The sequence below is a fragment of the Geospiza fortis genome, unplaced genomic scaffold, assembly GCF_000277835.1.
Source record: "Geospiza fortis unplaced genomic scaffold, GeoFor_1.0 scaffold237, whole genome shotgun sequence".
NCBI lineage: Eukaryota > Metazoa > Chordata > Aves > Passeriformes > Thraupidae > Geospiza > Geospiza fortis.
This window is the reverse complement of record NW_005054319.1, coordinates 2,505,635-2,528,530: the sequence shown is the minus strand read 5'-3', so window position 1 is coordinate 2,528,530 and position 22,896 is coordinate 2,505,635. Positions and strand designations below refer to the sequence as shown.

At 38.4% G+C, this 22,896-nt stretch overlaps 1 protein-coding gene across 1 annotated transcript; it reads left to right on the top strand.

Moving 5' to 3' along the window:
* Positions 1-6,883: 6,883 nt before the first annotated feature.
* Positions 6,884-14,052, top strand: LOC115947817. Its single transcript, XM_031056566.1, has 2 exons — positions 6,884-7,105; positions 12,993-14,052. Exon 2 carries the CDS (start codon positions 13,039-13,041, stop codon positions 14,050-14,052), a length of 1,014 nt encoding a protein of 337 aa, XP_030912426.1. The 5' UTR covers positions 6,884-7,105; positions 12,993-13,038.
* Positions 14,053-22,896: the final 8,844 nt, after the last annotated feature.

Sequence of the window (22,896 nt, the reverse complement as noted above, 5' to 3'; positions counted from 1 at the left end):
CAATACAGAGACATCACAGAAGTCAACCACATTTTGGAGCACTCACAAAAAATACTCACTCATCTACTATATAATAGCAGAATATTTTCCCAAGGTTGGGAAGAAAATACGACACTGCTACCACAAACCTCAGAAGGAAGTTTAATTACATCTGCACCGTTTCTTTCTTCTTTAAAACTAAGATTCAATTAAATTGTTTTTGTGCTGTGCATCAGTGATGCCCCATTTATCACTGCTTAATAAAAATGAAAGCAGCCCAGTGTCTGGGCTGGAGACCTCGTGAGCTTCGCTGCAGCACCACAGGACTGGTGAGACCCAAGAAAAGCAGAACCTGCCCAAGTGCCACTCTCAGTTCCACTGTTTGCTGAGGACTCAGAGAGGAATTGATTCTTGCCTGAGTTTCTGCAGCTGTGAGGTGCTCAACGCACTGATGAATCCTAAACATCTGCTCCTAAATTAATTTCTGTAGTCTCTTAATAAGCAAAAACTTGTGTATTTCTTGAGTATCTTGTGCATTACTTTTTCCAAGTGAAAGCAATCTAGTGGTACAAACCCAGCTGTGCAGACTGCCATGGCAACAAATCTGAAGTGTGAAATGTTTCCTCTGTTGAATTCCTTAAGTTTTCCATTATATATGAAAACACTTTGACATATGCTGACTACATTCTTTTTCCATCAGGAGAGCAGAGGATCTATTATCTCCTTTGTCATCCCACTTTCTTCCACCAAATCCTTCCCTCACCTTGAAATTCCATGTGATTTCCTTATATTCCTTCCTTCTAAAGAACTGGCACTTTTAATTACATCTGCAAGAATTGTCAAAAACATTCAAAGTCCGCGGCAGACAGATTTTCCATATTATTACAAATCATGGCAGTAAAAGATTTTAAAACACAGGATTCACATCAGAGTATTTACAAATTAAGTATAAAAACATACTCTAAAAAACCCTTTCTATCAAAAGTTCTTTAAAGCAAGATTTATAACCAGAAGTGAATCCTGTTAATCCAGTTTAAAAAGTACTCGCACGCTTTTTCCCCTTTTCTTAAATACATTATCCCAGAGGTGCTGCACTGGCACTGATGGGTTCAGCTTGGCCAGTGCCAGGTCCACCTTGGGGTCTGCTGGAATTGGATCTGTTGGACATGGAGAAGTTTCTGGCAGCTTCTCCCAGAAGCCACCCCAGTAGCCCCTCCCTGCCTCTGCTATCCAAACCTCGCCATGCAAACACGGTACAATTACTGATTACAAACTGAATTGAAAAGCCTAATTTTAGCCTCCCCAAATTTGCAAATTTAAGCTAAAATTGATCTTGAAACTGGCAGAATCTCTACACTGTTTCTTATCTCCAAAACCTTTAAAAGGTAATTTTGAAATGAATTCTGGTATTGGTCTATCAAAGCTGTTTTAGAAACGCCATCTGGTGGTCACTGGAAGAATGTTCTTGCAGTAGTTCCCCAAAGCAGTAAGATCAGTAAAATTAGTTAGATTTAAATTAATCTTTAGGGAGAAAAAAAATCAGTCTGAGTTTCTGATTAAACACAGATCTGTACAGATGGTCCTGCCTGCAGGCAGTGAGGGTACTGCTACAAATATTTAGAGGAAACAAAATTAACCTCAACTTGGACGATCAACTACTGGTGTGAGACAGAGGCAGGTAAGAGACAATTCTGTTGCAAGAAACAAATCTCAACAGTGGTTAATTTTGGTTTTGAACCTAATAGAAGGATATTTAACCAGCTTACTAGGTCTGACTATTCACAAAGAAGTAATATTTATTAAAAAGCACGTGTTTCTTGTATTGCTTCATGAAACATCTGTTATTAGTCATTGTGGTTGACAAGATGCTCAAAGACCAAAGGAAGTGCCATTCCCATTCAGCTCCAGAGCATTGTAATTCTTTCTAATTAAGTATGGTTTCACTAGTTCACAATGAAATAGATTTCTAAATTAATTAACGGAGAACTCTGATATTTTTCAGGTCCAGCCTATGTGCAATTAAATAACCATTTTAGCACCTGCAGTGCTATGCAGAGACCAGCTCTCTTATTGAAACTTGCTATTAGAAAAAGCTTTATCCCACCCTTTAGTAGAATATTATTTTGAAATACAGGCAATTTTCGAGCTCTTGTAGCTGAGTTACAAAGATTATTTACCTGTATTGAGGAATTTATTTTGAGATTGATAGAAACATTACTGTATAGCCATAATAATAAAACACTGTTTATAAAACAACTTACATAACAAACAGTGCTCAAATAAGCCAATAATAAAACCACTAATAGTGAACCACAGGCAAGGAACCCTGAGATGTGAATGCAGCAATCACACTAAGCATGGCTGTTCTAGGAAAAAAGGAAGAAATGTTGATTTACAACCAGCCTCTGAGGTGCAGATAATCATTAATAACCAGTGCTTATGGATAAACATCAGCAGCCTGGGCTTCTTAACCCCATCCAAGCAGAGAGAGTAAGACCATCAAATTTTACAAATTCACATGACTCCATGTACCTTATAAATAAGCATAAGCATCTGAATTCCATTTTAAAAACCACACTTAGAAAATCCCTTCCTAAACCAAACATGAAGGGAATATAATACAATAAAGCCATGTGAGGTTCTTTCTTTTGTTCTAAAATGAACCCATAAACAAGATTCCTTTAACTTTGTTCCAACTAGCAATTCTTGGTTCTCTGTACAACTTCCCTCATGTTTTGGGGTTTGGTGGGTTTGGGTTTTTTGGAGGAGGGTGTCCTTTTTAATGTTGAAGGCTTAGTGTTCTACAATCTTTTAATCAAGGCCACAGATTTGCTTGCTGTCAAGTAAGACTAAACATATATAAAATTAACAGCAAGGCCTTTCACAAGAACAGTTTTAGAGTGTGACTGGTAACTGTGCATCAACGTAGCAAAAACCTTAGAACAGATATTCCTCTCAAAAATTAGGGGTTCCCCCCTCCCAGGAATTTGGAGGTATTGCATTAATATAAGTGACTTTAGTGTCTTAAAATGCCACAAAGAAGAGCTTCCAATATTTAAGCTCAGATGAATGGAGTCAAAGCAATCTTTGACTAACACAGTGGCTTATATCCCACACTCAAATATTTTTTCTTACACAACAACAATAGAGGAAAAATTAAGGTGGAAATATATGACAGTTGATGAAAAACATCTTAGAAACAAAATTGCAGTGTATTGCCTGATTCAAAATTCCAGTAACAAAGCAACTGCTTTTCATCATAATACACTGGGGTATAGGCAATAACAGTCATTTAATATTCCAAAACAATCCTATCATTCTACAAAGGGATGGTTTTTTTAATAACATTACATCCAAAAGGCACGAAAAGATACGTTAACTGAGAGAAGAAGACAACAGGGCAGTCTGACAATAAACTTCAGGATCCTCATGCAGGATTAGCTCCCAAACAATAATCAGTGCCCCAGAGAATCTAGTCCAGGCCTTGGCTGCTGCAGCCTCTGCTCTCCAGGATGGATCTGTGATCACCCTGGGGCTGTCTGATGCAGCACCACGCAAACACGAGCTCTAATGCTCAACTGACCATTGCAGCTCTTTGCTGAACAGCTGATCAGGATTGTTCAGAAGGAAGATGACCAACACAGGATCACCATTCTCCACAGTACTTCTCTGGATGTGTGCTCTGCTAGACACATCAGTAATATGGGTAAATTAAGAGAAATTATTGGTGTTGGTTAAAAAAAAAGCCATTCACATCTGCTTTCTTTACAGCAACATCTGTCAGTACTGGAGACATTTATTTTGCCATATGAACAGTTGTCTTCAAAATTAAACCTGTGTTTTGCCAACCACAGCACACTGTAGGTGGTTAGTGTCTGGACATGTTATCAGCCAATCCCTAGATATTACCACAGCATCTCACAAATATTTCACTTCTGTAAATTCACCTTTCCTGCCTCCATCATTATCACACATCAACCTTTTCCACTGACAGCAAGTAAATCAATACATGCTAAGAAATTTCACCAAAAAGATCATGAATCCATAAATCACTAATAAAAATAATTATGACATTATGCATCATCCCAAACACAATCACTTAACCATTTTCTGGTGCTTTATGAAACCTTTATAAAACTGAGCACTAGTCTGCTTGCCACTATTCTCATATGACTTGTACCCTGTGACCATTTAAGCAAATTAAACAAACTGGTTTATTGTTTTTTCTAAGGAAAGATGCAACTGGTCACACAACAGCAATATTTTGCTTTTCTTTTACTAACACATTAACTGTGACAGTAACAGCACAGCAAGCTGCTGTTGAAACTCCACCTGGGAGCTCTTAACACATCTCAAAAATTCTTTTGTTTCTGTAGATGAGGCAGAATTGCAGCTATCGAGATGGGAATCAGCAAAGTCTAAACAGAATAAAGAATATATTTGGGAAACTTATTTTCTAACCTCTATTTCTCCTCTGGCTTTCAACTTATCCCATCACCTTGGAAGAATAAATTTCTCAGTAGCCAAGTTTCTCCACCTGTAAAATGTGATGTTTTCTGATTGTGAGTCTCTCAAGCTGTGTACAATTCTGAAATTTTGTTGTGCTCCGTGCACCTGATTCCAAGTAGGAAACATGTTCTTGCTCCCTAAATACCACTGAATAATTATGTTTATACAGGTTTCAGACAAAGTATGAACTACTGTCTGTAAAGGTGAATGCATGTTAAAGATGGGAGCTTTCTCCCTGATTACTTTTTCAAGACGAGAGGTGTAAGAAATAGCTTCTCTCTTTTCGCTTTTCCAGTTCTATTTATGCAGTTTTGTCTTAGTGGATAAGTTCCCTTGGAGCTGTGCTTATCCAGCCCATGCATTGTCAGAGCTGAGGTTACTGAGCAACAGGAAACGTGGCCTCAGCTCTGCTGTGTCAGGGCTTATCTCTGCACGGGAGTTACTCCTTGCTCACCGACTGCTCATTAACTCAGAGTCACTGAAACCTTTGTCAAGAGTGCTTTGAATATTCCTCACATTCGTGCAGTCATTGATTTGTCTCTCTTTTGCTAATAAACACCAAGGGCACAGCCAGATATCCTTGTGTACACCCATCCAAGGCAAATTCAAAAAGATATAAACCCCTAACAGTTTGCTCCTGGCCCTCACCAATAAATAATTTTAGTTCCCTCCCAGCCTGCCCCCAGCAGAACCCAGGGTTATCAATAATGGGCCCATTCAAAGCACTTCAGGGAAAAGTACAGCAACAAAACCATGTTGCAACTGTTCAGCATTGCCTTGAGTGCACAAGTGATCCATTCTGGAAGCTAAAACGTTAAGTTGATGACCAAAACCTTCCTGAAATTTTTCTGCAATTTCAACAACAATCACTTCGCTATGCCTACATAGCTTGGTGCGCTCTCTGCACAGCCCTCAGTCCTAGAATGAATAAGGTGACACTTGAAATTTGCATCTTTAGTGAAAAACCAACAGAAAAAAAAAAGAATCACCTGATTTGCATGTAATGACAAGGCATCAACACATATTTTTTCTTTACCATTCTCAACTATAAGAATTAATTGTCAGAATGAGCCTGGATGAGGGTACAGCTCTCAGGGAAATGCTACATACAAAACACCTGCACTACACTGCCACTTTGCCCAAGGTTTCTGTAACAGTTTGGAGGAACTACTGTAAATAAAAGGGAAACAATAAACAACCTACCCAGTCCAACAAACTGCTACATATGCTGACCAAAACCAAAGGCTCTGTGTGAATTACAGTATTCTGAATAAAGCTCATTGGAAATCACATTTCACAGAGCCCCTGGACTACTGAAGAACTGCTTGAGAAAACAGTTACCTCACAAAAAATGTGAACCTTCAACCTGAAAACTGAAATGTTTCTGAGCTACTGCTGGAACTCAAGAGCCTCCATCCAGTCTACCTCTAATCTCAAGGAAGTATCTGGAGCAGTAGTGCTAACCTTCAGATGAAAATGTAGACCAAGTGCTAAAATATCTTCTCCAGTAATCCACAACGCTGATTTTGAAATTCAGACTCTTACACATTTGTCTCATTTCACTTGTTTGAAGCGTTTTGGCAGTTTCCATGTATTTTTCAATAAGCCTTGTTAAAGTGTGACAAGTGGGAAGCCAAGAAAACAGAGCGCTGATGAACTGGTCACAAACTACCCTCTCAACCCACAAAAGCCACTGCAGGTTACTGAAAGTTTACAACAGAAATGCCATTCCCCATGAGCTGGTGTAGGAAAACATGAAGCTACTCATACATCCCAGCCAGACGGGCTGCACTAAAAAAAAAACCTTAAGTCAACCCTTTCTGCTTATTTATATCTGAGGTTTTAAGAACACTGTTCAACACAGTCACTGACTGATGCTGAGCCAGACCCAAAACACTCTTCATATTCCAAGTCTTGTCTTTTAACACCCCATGGTCATTGCAGAGCATCTGGAAAAATAATTTATTTCATGTATACGGTAACAGGAATATGCCAAGAGCCAGAGCTCTTGGAAAAATAGAAATACACCTATTTTAAGCGGGGATCTTAATGGTTTGACATGCCCTGCTTTGTGTGGAGCTTTTGTTGTATTAAGCAAAGGGTGTGGTGTGGTATTTATTCCACAGGCTTTTCCTTTTCTAGACCTCTAGCACTTCACACAGCGCACTGGGAAAAAATGCAGTTGCAAGGGCTGGCCAGTGAGCGTAGGATTACTTCATGAACAGGAAAAAAAAATCCACTGGATGGCCTCACATACTTAGAAATGGCAGGGACAAACACTACTTTTCTGTTCTAAAATATCTCATTGCAGAGGAGAATCTGAACTTTAAAGTCACATGATGATGAAACCATAGGTTTGCTAAACATGCAACGTGTATGGTTTGAATGACTTCAGCCAAGTTCCTGTTTCCCCTACAGAACTGCACAGTTTTTAGTCAGCAAGCGCCTGGATTCTTCACCGTTATGTACAGCAGCTGAAGAAGTTATTGTAATATACACATTCTGTTTTCTACAGAAATAGAAAGGGCTATAAGCTCCTAACAATAATTGTGTTTCATCTGCCATTTCTCAGTGAAAGGCTCAGCCTGCTGTTTCTGTGGAACAATTCCTTGAAAAGGTAAGTGCTTTATATTACTTTGAATATGCAATGTTTTATTCAAGAGGCTCCAACAGTGAAGCTAAAGTTGTTAGCTTTAAATTAAAAGTTTTAAGTTTTCCCTTTTTTAGCAACATTTGAACTACACAAAGTAAAATACTGTATCTAGGAGAGGTCCTACGAAAGCAGAAATGTATAATGAAGCTGAAATTTGTGATAACACTGGGCATTAAGTAGAGAAAATGTGAAGACGGTTTTCCAGTAAATACTTCACTCCCGTTGAACCAATGGGAGGTGGATGATGAAATACTGTTCAGTGGTGTGGACAAACGACTCCAACCATTGCCTAAAACCAGTCTTTTAAAGGATGGACATTGTCAGGTGATCTTAATCCCACTACAGGCATTGTATAGGACAGGAAACAGCTCAGGGATTATGTTTAAGTCACTGTTAGCTCCTTTATATTCTAGAAAAGTAAAAACAAAAGCTTTCGGTTTCTCAGGAACTGCTACTTTTCCACAAGTTAAGGGTGGGATTTCCTAAGTCTTTACAACTTCAAATACTTGCCCAAGAGTAGGAATTGAGCTCTCAGAAGAAAGATGAATATAGTATTTTATATTTTAGTCTCATATACTGCAAGCAGCCCCCCATCTTTTAACTTGGCAGACATAGTGTGAACAGAAAGGACATCTTCTCTCCCCAGATCACGTGTTATCTGAAGTCACTGCAGGACATCCCTACCAACAGCAGAGTGTCACAAGCAATGTTATGTGTATTACTTTATGCCTGGAGGAAAGAATATTTTCCTTCTAAAGGCTGGTGACAGAGTGCAGAAAGACTGCCCTACCAAACCTTTTATAGAGGAAGAGTTCTGGCTGCCAGGGAGAAACTCCCCTCGTTTAAGAGCTCTTCCTTCTAGACTTTAAATAAACACAAGTCTCCTTGAAACCAAGCTCCCCTTTTGCAAAAGTTAAACATGCAAATGGGGATGGGGAATCTGAACTCAACGGAATCTTAGTGACTAGGTCCCCTCAGCACTGAAAGTCCTTTCACAACTTGCTATTTTTAAATTGCTTTTTGAATACTGTGCTCACTGTGTTGGAAGTGAAGGGGAATGTATTCACTGTGCTTCAGAAAGTGAAAGTCAAACATATTTGCTTTAACTGCTGAGTTATAGGGAGGAAACAGGGATAGAAAGAAGGAAAAAAAAAAAAAGAAAAAAGCGAGGCCACATGACATTAAGGAGGGATTTGTGACATGACTGATAGCGAATTAAAGAAAGAGTGACCTGAGATAAAGGGACAAAATACTGAAGCATGACAACACAAAGATAAACCAAGCAGCATATTGCAAATTTCCCTCCGTAAGGAATCATAAACCAAACAGAAATAGACCTGGCTTCTACCACAGTTACCGTCACTAAATGGAAATAAAAAAGTCAGTTTATGTCTTAGTATGTTGCAAGAGAAAAAAAAAATCATTTTAATCTTGAGGTGTTTGCACTGTAAGCTGACAGATTCCAGTAAAAGAGTTGAGGGCTTGTCTGCTGTTGTCACCCCCTCCACCCACACCACAGCAGAACATAAACATTACGGGCATTTTGAAAAAAAAAGAATGTCCCTGCAGTAAATCCAAGAACCAGACAAGAACTGAGGGAATACGAGATCTTCTCACAGCAGAGGAAAATGACATAATAAATTCCCTATATTTTTTTAATGGAAACTAAGTATTTTGAAAAAAAAAAGATGTGGCCAGCTGTATGAATATTCTGAAAGAAAACATCATGTGAGAAATAAGCCACTCTCTGCTGCTCCCATGGAACATATATTTTTATTATAAATTAAATTAAATTAGTACTACCAGTAGTCTGAAAAAAATTACAAACATTAATACTACAAAAGCAGAAGTAGTGAGCTCCTTCATCCCATTGTTATTCCAAGCATGAACTTGATGCTCTGGGAATGTTTTAAAAGTGGAAAGATAATTTCTAAGAGCTGCTTTACATGATAGATGAGCACCTTACAGTCACAGGAATCGCTAAAGCTACTCATAGTGATGTAAACAAACAAACAAACAAACAAAATTCCAAAAAACAGAGAGGTTGTGCCATCTGGGACTACTCCAATTCCATCACTTGCAGAGGCTGCAGGGGAGTCAGGCTGTTCTGGTGGGGCCCAACTGAAAACCCTAATGCAGCCACTTCATGAGGCAGTGAACAGTGCATCTTGGAAAGTGCTATGCATCCTCAGATTTCACTGGAACCATTATGAAGAGACAAAATATTAAAAAGAAAAAAAAAATCAGATTGTCAGGAAGTCAGAAATGTACAGGTGACCCTTTTAGAGGGAATGCAGGTGTGTTTCAGCTTGTAGGAAGAACTGGCCATGTCTGCCTGTCCCCCCTGCACAGGAGTCTTTCCTACCCAACCTGAGTTCCAAGCTGCCATTTGCTCTTTTTAATAGTGAGACACCAGAACCAAATATTAAAAGAGTCCCTGACATTATCACTGTGATTCTTTTAAGCTTCTAGGAATAATTTAAGGGGGAAAGTTAATAACTACAGCATTGACTTTAATCTTATTTGCCAAACTAAAAATATTTCAGAATTGGCTACAAACTGCTAGGAGATATTTCTTCTTCTGTAATAAATACTTTATTGAATTTAAAAAAAAGAATTATACTCACACTGACTAGCTACAGCAAAGCTGCAAACAGCTTGCTCTTTTGGTAAAATTTTGTGTGGGAATCCCAAGGTGTTTCCCTTTAAAACAGCACACCTAAAATTTTTTTTCTTAGCTCAGAACTCTGGTACTTATACTGATTATAAAAATTTAATTGCAGTGTTATTTCCCCAAAGTGAGCATGTTAATTCTAGGCTGAAGAGATTCCTTTTGTTCAGTTTAAACCTTTCCTCAGACAAGGTAATTTAAAAGACATACACTTACGTGAACATAATAATATTTAGATGGAGAGGAAGCATCAATATTCATCATTTGACAATAATGTTATGTCTGTGGTTGCAACTGAAACTATTTCAGGCACCTGTCCTGACACCAAATGAGAGCAAAACACATCCTTGGCCTCTGCTTAACACTGCTGGGCTGTCATAACACACCACAATGTGCAAGCAGGGGGGTACAGGAAGAGAAACCAAGGTGCTGCACTTGCTTGCACAGTAAGCTGCAGTTACTGGAATATGCTGCATTAAGCCTTACTTTGTTTTAAATGCCCAAAGAGTATTTAAATAAAATTAAAAATGCATTTCCATGGTCATAACTGAACTCAGCATCAGTACCAAGGCCAGGTCCTGAGCACATTTATTCAAGTTTTGGTATCTTTTTTTTCCCCCTGTAATTTGACATTAAGGCCATATGATTTCCTGTGAAACCCCAAGCAATGGCCTTTGTTTCCTTTGCAACGAGGTTACCAGAAAAGTTGAATGGTGCTAAATTATTCTGAGGTTCTCTGCAAAGACAGTGAGCACAGTTAGTTGGCCCACAGAAGTTGTTGAGAAGACAATGGAGATGTTCACAGTACCAGAACTGAATTCTTCCATTCAGCCCTGCAAAAGGCCTGATGGAATTGGCAGGTAACACTGTAGGCTCTGGTGGAACAGCTCTAAATGTAAATATTTCCTGACCTTGAATCTACAGTGTGGGATGATAACAGAGTTCCTCAGATGCTAAAGTGGTCACAATCCTTTGCTTCAAATCTCTCTCCTAACAAAAGATCAAAATTTGACTTAAGAGTTTCCTTCATCCTTGAGACTCCCCCAAGTATTTAAGCAGAAATGAATTGCAGAAGTTAAAAATTCATACACAAGAATTTCTCATATCTAATAAATTATTTTTAAGCTTCAAAATTATACTGACTCTTAACTTGCTTCAGAGACTTCTGCCTGTTTTGCCCATCAATTCTTTCCTACATGATGCACCCGAGCTCAGAGGCTGGCACAGAGTCTGACCAGCCAACCTTGGCTCTGCAAGACCACCTGTAACACAAAACATCTTCCCTGGGTGCATCAGTCCTTCCTGTAGTGGAATCTCTCAGAAAATAACCTTTTCTACAAAGGAAGAAACTCTGTCTTTAAAAAGGGACAAAGAACACTGCTGAATCAAAACATAAGTCCACGCTTTTCTATAAATGAAATTATAATTATATAAGATTACATACACATTTAATCAAAGCCATTTTGATAAGTTTACTTTTCTAATTAAAACCAGTATTAGAATTCCAATTTTGAGGAGAGATTAGAAACATCAGAAATGTGAAGTAGTGTCAGAGGTAACAACCATAAATTAACTGTCAAACAGTATTAAGACACTGATTTATCTATAATGAGCACTGCTTAAAAACATTCATGCATCTCTATGAATTTTTACCAATTTAATATTTTAAGAGTTAACATCACTAGAATCCCCTTATGGAAAAGGCATTATGTACAACTAAGTATGCAGTTTCTTGCCACTGTGACTTATAGAAACTTCTGTAGGGAGAACTCCATCGTCCTGTCTTTGCCTGCTTGTTCAGACCAGCTTTAGGTAAAACAGAACACAGTAAAAACACCAAAGTCTAATACAAAATTGGAATATTTGTGAATAAAAAAGATTCCTTCTCCAGAAAACACCCTACACAGCAAAAAAGCCTATTTGTTTAACTTTCTCCAGTGCTGAGGAACATCTTTAATCAGACGTTCCAAATTAATTAGGAACAGTAGGTTCATTATCTCATGTTTAAATATATTTAATCTTTGCAACTAAAAAAGGTATGTTATTTTCTGTATCAATCAGTACGAGGTGCACAGAAATTTCCTCTTAGAAGTTGAGCTAATTATGCTTTTAGGTGGTCTGGAAAATGCATATATCCATATCAAATACAGTTTTTCACAAGTACATACTATGTTTTCATAAAAGCTTTTTGGCTTAAAAGAAAAGGAGCCTCCAAGCATTTATACAGTAACAAAATCATTGTATCAACATATCACAGAGTCATTACAGCTAACAGCCTAACCATATTACTCTCAAAATTCCCTATTTCCAGGAATTTATAATGCAGCTGTAATAAATGGGCCTTGCTAAAACTTTATCAACAGGTTTATAATGCACCAGTAAATCGTTTTCTCAAAGTTGAGCATGCAGAAAAGCATTATTTTTTGCTGTTTTATGCAACAGCTACATCTAAGAAATGACAGCGTTATTAATGTATAAAGATGTTTTGGTATAAAAGCAGTTTGTTCCTAACAGTTCTTAAACACTCTCATTAATTTTATACAGGCTCCTCAGCACAGACTGCAGCTATGAAAGGCTTTTTTTCAGAACAGAAAGGAAGCAAAACTAAAACAAAGAAAGGAATGTGGCTCATGCCTCATATTGTGATTATCTTTGCATTTTCCTCAGTATGTGGTGTGAGACTGCAGCTGGGTTCAAATGATACAAAATTCCCACCCTTGTGACAGCACAGTGGAGCTTTTTGTGGCTGGACCTGCTGCCCACACACTGGATTGCCCAGCAAACTGCCTTGGCCTTTTTTGGCGAGATGGGGAGGAAAAACAGCTCCACCTAAACAGAGCCAGCTCCTTCCTCACCCGCTGAACAGCCAATATTCCATATATTCCACAGGCAACATGAGTGTGCTGGATCCTGGCTGTCCACCAAGCTGAGCTGTACCAAGTGAGGAAAAGCAGAGAGTGGTAAGAGCAGGAACCACATCAAAAATAAAAAGGCAGATTTCTCTGGTTAAAAATAATTTCAAGCTAACTTGGGTAATAACACAGGAGCGTAAAATCCACCAAGAAATTACTGCATTTATTCTCAACAAATGGTTCATACGCCTGACTGCACATAATATATTCAATGCAAAAATAGGCATTAAAACTGTAATTTAAAACTTGTTTCACCTTCCTTTTCCAGTTTCAAACACCGTTGAACAGAAAATAAGCACAGTGCGGAAAGCAGGATGACTTCTCACAACATGACGTGGATCAGCTACCCAAGCAAGAGCCAGCCTTTCAATTCCCCAGAAGAAATTGAAGCTGTCATAACTTCTCAAAACATCATATCCAGAGTTATGCACTGTTACATTGCCCTTTTTGTACCCACTGGATTAATAGCTGGCATATGTATTTTGATAATTTTCATAAAGAATCATTTGCAGAAGAAAAGAGCAAGCTTGGACTTACTTCTTCTACACTTCACCATCAGCAATATCATAATGATTTTTTTCTCCTTTACTGTCATCAGTAGACCTGACTATTTAACAGCAACCCACCTTGTCTGTAGCGTACTGTCATTTTTTTTCAACTTTGGTTATTTCAATTCTCAGTATGTTTTCATTTTGATACTTCTCACACTATTACTGGAGAGATTTCCACCATCGACTGCTCTTCGCAAAGCCACCCAAAGACCCATCTTATGTGTTGGGTTTGTACTCACATGCGCCTTCTGTTTGTCCCTGACAGAGGCAGTGCTGGTTGGCACTGATGATTATTACCTGGAAGTGCACTGCCAGTTGGATCCATTATTTGCATGGCCTGAATATGAGATTGTTAAATTCATCTTTGGGTTTGGAATCCCATCATTGCTCCAGATCCTCTGTTTTACTGTTCTGTGGGCTAAAGAAGCACCAGCAGAAGCTCCATCCTTGCAGCAGCACATCGGCGCTTACCCCGCCGTGTACGCGATCAGCGCGACAATGTTTATCTGCCGCCTGTTTTATAACGTCATGATTCTCTTCAGGACAGCACTGAAACTGCAGAGAAGCATTGGAACAACAAAGAATGAACTTGTGATGAACATTGCAGAAATAGTGTTGTTCTGTGAGAGCTGTGCTAGTTTGGTAGTTATCCTATTTCATAAACCTTGCAAGGATGAAGTACTTAAAGGCATACAGAGGTGCCGAAGGAAATCCCCTGCCAACAATCACATTGAAATACCAGAAGCAGCCCCAGCCCATCCAAGTGGCTCTCAGTAATACTTGCTCTTCTAAACAACTGTCAATGCACTTTGCTTTTTAGCTTGTGGGTTTTGGTTTGGTTTTTTTACTTCTTCAAAAAGAGGGCAATTGTTCCTTCTTTAAAACCCAAACTTGGCCTGTCTTACAGCAGTACAGTAGCAGTACTGGAAGAAAAAATATGGTCAGTTCTAGTACTTACAGTGGAATCTGTAAGAAAACTTCCAGGGTCTGGGGCTGTTTGGGGTTTTTTTCATATATACATGTATATTTAAATAATCTATTTTTCTGCAAGCCATTGCTTCAAAGTCAGGTAGAAAGATGAGCACTGTTGCCATAGAACTGTGCTTCTGCAATAGTATCAATGCCCTAGCAGAGCTGCAAACAAAAATGTGGCAGGAAGCAACTCTGAACAAAGGTCAAAATCTGTAGTCAGAGCATTTTCTCAGGTGTGCTTCCTCCTTTGACTTCTTACCCTTCAAACTACGTATTTCTATAACACTGGTATATAACTGGTATATATAATTCTAGTGGCAGCAGCAGTGAAGTTTTTGTCTGAATTCCTGTTAAAAAAAAGAGAAAGAAATCAAATTAACGGAAACACGGGTCCATAAAGGAAAGCTTTGGGTCCTTTGTGAGGCACTGAACTGGAAAGATCAATAGGATGGCTAATTAAAACTTTGTGCAAGAATGAAAGCTTTTTGTTAATGTATTCTCAGCTTCTACTTTGCATTTAGACTTACAGCAATGATTGATTTAAGCCATTCCTGATGAGTTCATTCAGAAGTACAAAGTCATTGGAAGAGCCACATTTTCAGTAATACACAAAGTGAAAAACAGAGAAAAGCCAGCTCAGAGCAGTAGAACTGAGGTGTATTTTTAAGAAGGCAAACAAAACCCAAGCCCCAGTTCCTAACTGGAATCAAGGCTCTGCTAGGGACAAGCACTGTACATTTAGATGAGCGTTGATGGGTAACTGGTCCAAAAAGAGGAAAAAATCTGAATTGGAATAAAACAGTTGTGGTGCAGGAGTTTGGATGAAGCCCTGCGGGATCAGTAGCTGATGCAGGCTGAAATGTAGGTGCAAAGCTGTAAATGCTTGCTTTGAGCACACTATTACTGCCACCAAATCTGGCCAGGAGCCACCTTAGGCATTTGGCTTCAGCTTCATCTTCTGTTAAAAAAGTGGAGAGAACGGAAACAGGAAAAGCACAGAATTGTACTAAAACTTGGATAATGACGTAGGCTCAGATGGCAGAGTTACAAAAACACAGCACTGTGATGAGAAAGTAACTTGAAGACTGCTGAGAAAAGCTATTTTGATGCTTAAATCTGTGCCTTTGTATGAAACCCAGGTGCTAATGGAACTGAGAGGGGTTTTTTGCAGTTATATCCTTTGAAAGATCTTCCTGATGGGGTCTTGCAGATTTGTGTGGGGAGCTGGTGTAAATCAGCATGGGCTGCCTAAGAGAGAACAGCAGGAACTGACTGATCAAGATGAACATCTTCCACAAGCCAACAGCCAAGTGCAGAAATGGAAGAACAATAATCATGCAGAATATAGACCAATTATCTAGAGATATGGATCTAGTCTTGGACATCCAAATCCTGACACGTAACAGACCATGACTGCATCACGTGCAAATAAAGGGCAACATGTAATCCCACTAAGACTGTAAGGACCAACATTTCCACAAGATGTAAAAATCAGCTGGTAAGATGTCTTCATTACATTGTGTCAGCCTGTTCCCCTGTTCAATTTTGTTCTGCTGCCAGCACGAACAGATGGATAATTAAAGAACTCTACATATAAACAGATCATTATAGAACGTGGTCAGAAAGGAAGTAGGCAGATAAGAATCATCTCTTTGAACACAAGAGCCAATTTCATACTTGTGAAAGGAATTCTCAGATGGCATCAGAGGTTTTGTTTTGCACCTGAGAAGAGGGAGATTAAACAACACAGACCAAAGATCAGCCTTGCAGAAAGAAGTCTGAAGAGATGAGTTGTAGGAGCTATACATCACTGAAAAAGCTGACAGACTGAGTGAAAGAATATGTCAGAAGATGCAAGCTGTTTATCCCAGCTCAGAAAGTCAGAGTTTCAGCTGCACTGTGGATGAGGAAGATATTTTGTACTGTGGGAATTATGTGCAAATGATTCTACTTTACTTACAGCTTCCATACATTTTATATTTAAGGATAAAAGAATAAATATTGTGTTGTTTCTGAGTTACTTTGAAAGGTGCCTAAAAGAAAATTGAGTCAGTAAAAGCTGGCTGGGACCTGGAAAGTGATGTGAGTGAATGCCAGTAACACACCTGTGAGGGGCCACAGGGTTGAGCAGGTGCTTCGTGATGCTCTCAGCAGGGTACACAGCTAGAGCAGAGCCATACCCAAGTGTCACAGACAAAAAAACCTGTAGGGACCTACTGTCAGATGTAGGAACTGAGAGTGAGCACACCTTGGCAGAACGAACAACTGTGAGCACTCCTGGGGAAAGCTCCTGGCAGCCATCTGCGAGATGTGAGTGTGTGTACTCTGATCTCCTCCCTGTCCACGTGGAAAAAACCTGAGTATTTTCTGGATGGCTGGTTATATTGCCATGAAAAAATCTCTCTGTACAGTGAAAAGAGTTTGCAACTGAGTATGAGAAAACAAAGGTAAACATGAGGGAAGAGGTTGAAAAATGCAAAACTGTAACTCAAATAGTTATGAGTGTAAATTTTAGCAATAGAGAAATGTTTTCATAGATTTATTCTTGATAAAATCAGAGCTTACATTAAAGTTTAGGGCAATGAACATGTGGTCCTAGAGAAAATCTACTTGCATCCAGCTAGAATATGAAAGCAAAAACCCCTATGTGCAACAGGGAAGGAACACAAGCAGTTTCCCAAAATCATTCTAATACAGTCTGATATGAGGGAGACAAGAGCAAATTTAGCTAAGATTAGAAGTAATATTTTTAAAATAATTAATAATCCAAAGAATATTTTTAAGAACAAAATAAAATCTCCATGCTCTGAGATTTTTTTCTCTTATGCAAGGAGCAGCTCAGTTGAACACTCACTTCTCCCAGGCTTCACCCAGTTGTGAACAGAATGTTCCAGAAGAAACACAGCATATATTTTTATAGGCAGGCTGTCAAAATTAACTGAAGGGATATACTGGAAAGTTCAAAGGAGAATATTCTACTTCTGTCTTGGTAATATTTGTGTCTTTCCACGACTTTGGTCTTCATTTGAGAAAAATACTGTTCAGTAGACAAAGAGAAATTATCAGGCTGCTGAAATTAAATCTTGAATTTCTGAGTTGGTAACATGTTTTGGAAAAGAACTCAGGACTCATCATTACTGAAGCAGCCTGCTCAAACTTGATCTGATCCCATTGCAAATGACATTTGAGCTAGAGACTGGATGTGCACACTTGAATCACAACTCGAGCTGCTACATCCCTACACAAATTTCTAAGCCTGCCCTTAGTTACATTCTAATATTAAACTTACAGACACTGACAGGGCTTCAGTATTATTTATCTTGATTTTGAGGTAGCTGCAAAAGATTTGGGGCATGGTGAAAACTCAAGCAATTCAGCCAAAGTACTCTATATAATGTGTCCACCATATATGTTGCACAACAAATAAATTCACTAATGGATAGAATGAAAGAATGCATTTCACTTCCATGGTGAAATGCACAAAATGTCCAGCAAAGGTCTGCCACACTCAGCCACTAAAGTAAAAATCATTGATGTTTTGCAAAAATCTTTTTAAATAGCATTTGAATAGAGCCTCAAGTCCTATGATGGGGCTTTGAGCACTCTGGTTTAGTGGAAGGTGCCCCTGCTCATGGCAGACACCTTGGATCTAGATGGTCTTTAAGATCCTTTCCAACCCAAACCATTCTAAAATTCTGTGATCTTTCACTAGACAACATTTTGTGGCCCCATTTAGTGGAATTTTGAGATTATCCCTTAAGAGTTTTGCAATATATGCTTTAAGAAAAATAAAAAGGTTTTACCAGAATAGTTTGAATGGGTTTGAATGGGTGTAGTCCCTACAAAAGGAAAAGGCTGAACTTTAAAAAATTATTTTTAGTAAGAAAAATGCATTCTCAGAATTACTGGCAACTGGAAAACCTAAATACACAAAATACACTCCATCCAAGCTTTTCTGAAGGCACAGAGACAATTAATTCCAGTTCAAACTAAGTTTGATCATTTGCAAGAAAGATTATTTGCTACTGAGGCTGGACAGGATGAAGTATGAGGGTGCTCTGGAGCACGGTAATGGATGCTGATTTCATTCAGTGGTTGAAAAAGCTGAGAGAGGATATGGACATCAGTCTACCTGGAAAACCTCATGAACCCCAACACCTGTATTTCCTCTAGAGATAGTTCCAGAAGAGATTCTCTTCTGGAGAATCACAAATTTTATTTCTTCTGCAAATGGTTTTATTACAGTGCAAGCATTCCAATACAATTTTAATTTCTGCTTCCTTCCCCCTCCATGCAATACAGTGCCTTACTTTTTTTCAGCTTTCTATACCCTTGCCCTGATCTAATTTCTCCAGGACTCAACAGCTTCATACCCAAAACATGTCCACACTTCTGACAGAATCCAAGAGTCTCTTGCATCTCAGAGGGTTTATCCAGCTGGAGAAGCTGCCACAGACTGCTGGCACAAGAGCTGGGATGTATCAGACCTCTCAATGCTGCTCTCTCCCATACTCACACCTCCCACTTTCTTTCTCCTCAGCTGCCACCTTTAGCAGCACAGTAACGGGCACATATGTTGAAGTCTGCTAAATTACACAGAATAACTTCTATTATACCCCAGATTAAGCCTCTTGGTGCACTGAAGTACATCACAACTGCATCAGTGCTTCTGGAAGAGTCTCTGGTGTTAGACATGTTTACTGAGATATTTACAGAGCTTTACACATTGACTGCTACCTAAAAACAAACCAGAAAAATTCCAAATGCTGAATTACTGAGGTTTGACATTATACAAATGCTACTACACCAGTTGCTTCCACAGATTTTCTCAGCAACAATCACAGGAAGGCAAGACAGGTGAAGCTTTAAGATTCAACACTGTCACAACTGTGACCATGGATTATTAAGGCAGTCACTGTAAAGTCCTGTACAACATTCAGCAGCTGCTATACTTTGAAGTATTTTATGGAATATGGAAATGACAAACAGTGAGATTAAGATAGATTAATCAGTAACAATAATTTGCATAAACAAGGGCCTGAAAATGCTGGGATCTGTTTTAGGAAACAGGATTCAGAGGATTCACACGATCATCTCACAAAATATTTAGAGAAATACAGAACCCATTAATTACAATATAATAATATACAAAATTACTATAATACTAAATATGACCTCTTATGCTTCACAGTTCTTCACAGCACAGAAAACAGCTACTTCATGGGTTGTTTGAAAGAGAATTTCCTCACAGCTCTGGAAGTACGGCAAAGTGACATATTTCTTACCATGAATTCAAACAAGAAAATTATCATTCAGAATTATATATTTTAATAGTAAATTAGCTGATATTCACAGCTAGACAAGCAAGGACAGACAGAGCAGCTGATTATCAAATCCAGGCCCCCATAATAACACACAACGGACACCCAGAAGTGAATGTTACACATGAAGAAAAGTAAAAAATCCTTCAGGCCCTTGCAAGATCAGTGGAAGCTCTGAAGGACAGAACTAAATACAGCAAAACCACATGATCAAGAATCAACAATAAAGACTCTTTTTAATCCTGTTCTTCTATGACAGCAAAAAAATAAGGCCTTCAAAGCTGGTATCACAAGATTTTTCCAACATTTACAATATTCCAGTCCTACAATGCAATCATATTTGTACACATCTCAAAGCAAAACACTTTAGGCTCTGTCCTCATCACCCTGTATAAAAACTCTCCGTTCCACACACAGTGGAAATCTGTTCAAAAAAACTTTACCAGCACCAATCTGCGCAAACATTCTTTTGATCTAAATAATAACTGATTCCAAAAGTATTTACCAAGAGCCATCATGCAAGAACATCTTTAAAAACTGTTTTAATAGCACTGCCAAAATCCTCTATTCCTAGGCACAGTGTGTTGCAGAAAAAACAGCAAATAATGTATTTGCCCCAATGAAGGCAGAGGGCTTCTGCTTCCAAAGCCACTCACTTAAAGAACCTCTGCTTCACTTTCCTACAGAGAGGTCCTTTGTAACCTAAAGATATTTGACCACTGTAATCGGTGTCATGCATCCATTATAATGACACGTTAATTGCTTACTCCACACTTCTGAAACTGTCACACTGTCTTCCTGAAGTCCTAAATGCTGAGATCCCATTCATCTCATTCCAGCAGCAGCAGAATGCTGCAGCAAAGCCACTCAGGACACTGAACGTTCAGGTGTCAGATCAACATAACCACAGAAAGCAACTGCCACAAATAAAATATTGCTCTTTTATGAGGAAGCTTTGACTTTCTTCCCATTCTAAGAATTCTGGCCACCAGTAGGTGGTGTTACTTGAAACGTCAAGTGGGTTTTTTTACCCCCTGCGGATGAAATGCAAAACTCCACCTGCAACACTGGTGTTTAATGCAAAACTGAGGCTCCTCATTCTCTGTAGGGTAAACTTATTTCCTCCATGTGATTTTGAGCTGAGCAATTCTAAGAAGTAAGAGAATGACAACATATACCTGAAAATTTAAATACAAACAGACAAAATGGGATCGACTTGAAGGTAGGAAAACTGAAATTTATCTTCTCTGTTTAGCAAATGACCCTTCTCAGATGCCTGATGCCTTCAATCCAATATTTCCCTTTAGATTGCCTTTAGGCTTTTAAAAACCAGCACAAATAACAGAAATAATTGCTTTATATCTATGTAAAATATGCTTAATTGCAATCTGTAAATAAATATCTTAATTATTGTTCAGTTGAGCTCTAGATTTGAACAGACTATAAAACTTAAAAAAACACCAGAGGCAGAAAGGAGGGTGCAATGAACATTAGGCAAAATAAAACTGACAAATACAAGAGAAAGATGTTTGTGTAGTTCTAGTAGAAAAGAAGCCAGCAGAAACAGGGTTAATTCTAGCCTTATAAGGCTGTTCAGCAGCACTTCAACTGCACACAAATTAGAACAACCCTGGGAATCTATAAAGCTTGTTTTATTGCCAAGGACATGCAGCAAGATCTGCATTTTGCTCTTGTAAACTCTCCTTTCTTTAATAAGTTTTAAAGCAGAATAAGACTTTTGTATGATTTTTGTTTTTACTGCTGAATCATCAACAGGTGGCACCCACTGCAGCTCTGCACACCTAAAAGCAAGTTTTTACCGAGAGGACAGTGGAAGTTGGCACATCCATTACGTGTGCACCCAGCAAGGAGCAGCCTGCTGCTGTCTGCAGAAAACCAGCTCGGGAGAAATGGAATTAAGGTAAAATAAAGTGTTTCACAGTACATAGTTACCTGTAATGCTTTTAATTGCTTAGCTTTTGGCAGCGTTTCAGATGTAATTAAAATCTGACCACCTATGGACCTTTTAAAATCAATCGCTCAGGCTGTCAACTTATCATTTATTGTATTTAAATCTGTTTTACTGCCTTGTTCACAAATAAAATGCTGTTACATAAAGACAACAGTTTATGTCTGACTTCATAGCTGCTTGAAACAAACACTGAACCTTCTAACGAGCGTAATTTCATATGGATATTTTAGCATGAACATTTACACTATTAAAATGGTTCAAAACACAGCAACAGGTACTGGGAGCTTGTACCTGTTCCATAAAAAAATCGAAGCTCTGGAACCTTTATTTAAGTGTCTGTAGCTATTTCTGATTACTTGAATACATTGAAGCAAACTCAGAGCTGTATTTCTGACTAAAACTAGTCTAACCCTCCTACTCCACCAGTGATCTGCTCTTTCCTCCCCCAGATTGCACACTGGCAGGATTTAAGTCATTAAAATGTGGAAATATGCATGAATTTTACTGGCAAACAATATAAAAAAATATATTTTCATGTAAATAAAAATCAATGGTTTGACAGTAAGATGCAGATTAAGCAATTTAAAATATTTAAAACCTAACACAAAATAACCTGGTTTGTAATTTCCTTGTTGTTTTATTTGTTTGGGGTGTTTTTTGCTTGACTCCTTTTTTTAAATAAACTTCTAGCAATGCTTCAAGTGCATAACATTCAACATTTAGAAGTAAACAAATCTGATAACTGGTTATTTTCCATTACTACCCGGAAGTCAGTGAAACTTAATAAATCACAACAGAAAACAAACTGAGTATAATAATGTTGGTGTAAATCAATATGCTGCTTGTATTACCTTCATTTCTAAAATTTGCCTTTCCCTCCCACTGAAAGCAGCAGGAACCAACTGCTTTTCATCTCTGTTGCCTTCTCAGCAAGCCTTACAAGCCTTACCCTTACAAGCTGACAAAATAAATATCTATGTATATATATTTAAAAATACAGTTTTCCTATATTAGGTTAAAGTCACTCATTTGATTTCTCTGTATTTCTTCATTTTTTAATACTGAACCCCTGACAGGCACACACAATTTTAACAGACTTGCCCTCATGATGGTATTTTGATCTAGAACAAATTTAAATTCTTTTAAGTGAACCTTTGCATTTATATTAGAACATGATGTTTTCCACAACCTCGGCTGTGATTTAAGTTAGCAGAATCTAATGGCACATGGAACAGTGCTGGAATATGAGATTAATTGTTTTCCATTTGCAAATTGCAGGTCCAAGGATGTTCATTGATTATTAAAAGAAAACAAATGGAGCTAGAATTCCACTGCCTTCCAACTTGCATGAAGGAA

Bases quoted from the DNA above. Each gene is read 5' to 3' on its own strand.
- LOC115947817 (XM_031056566.1), top strand. From the start codon at position 13,039: ATGACTTCTCACAACATGACGTGGATCAGCTACCCAAGCAAGAGCCAG.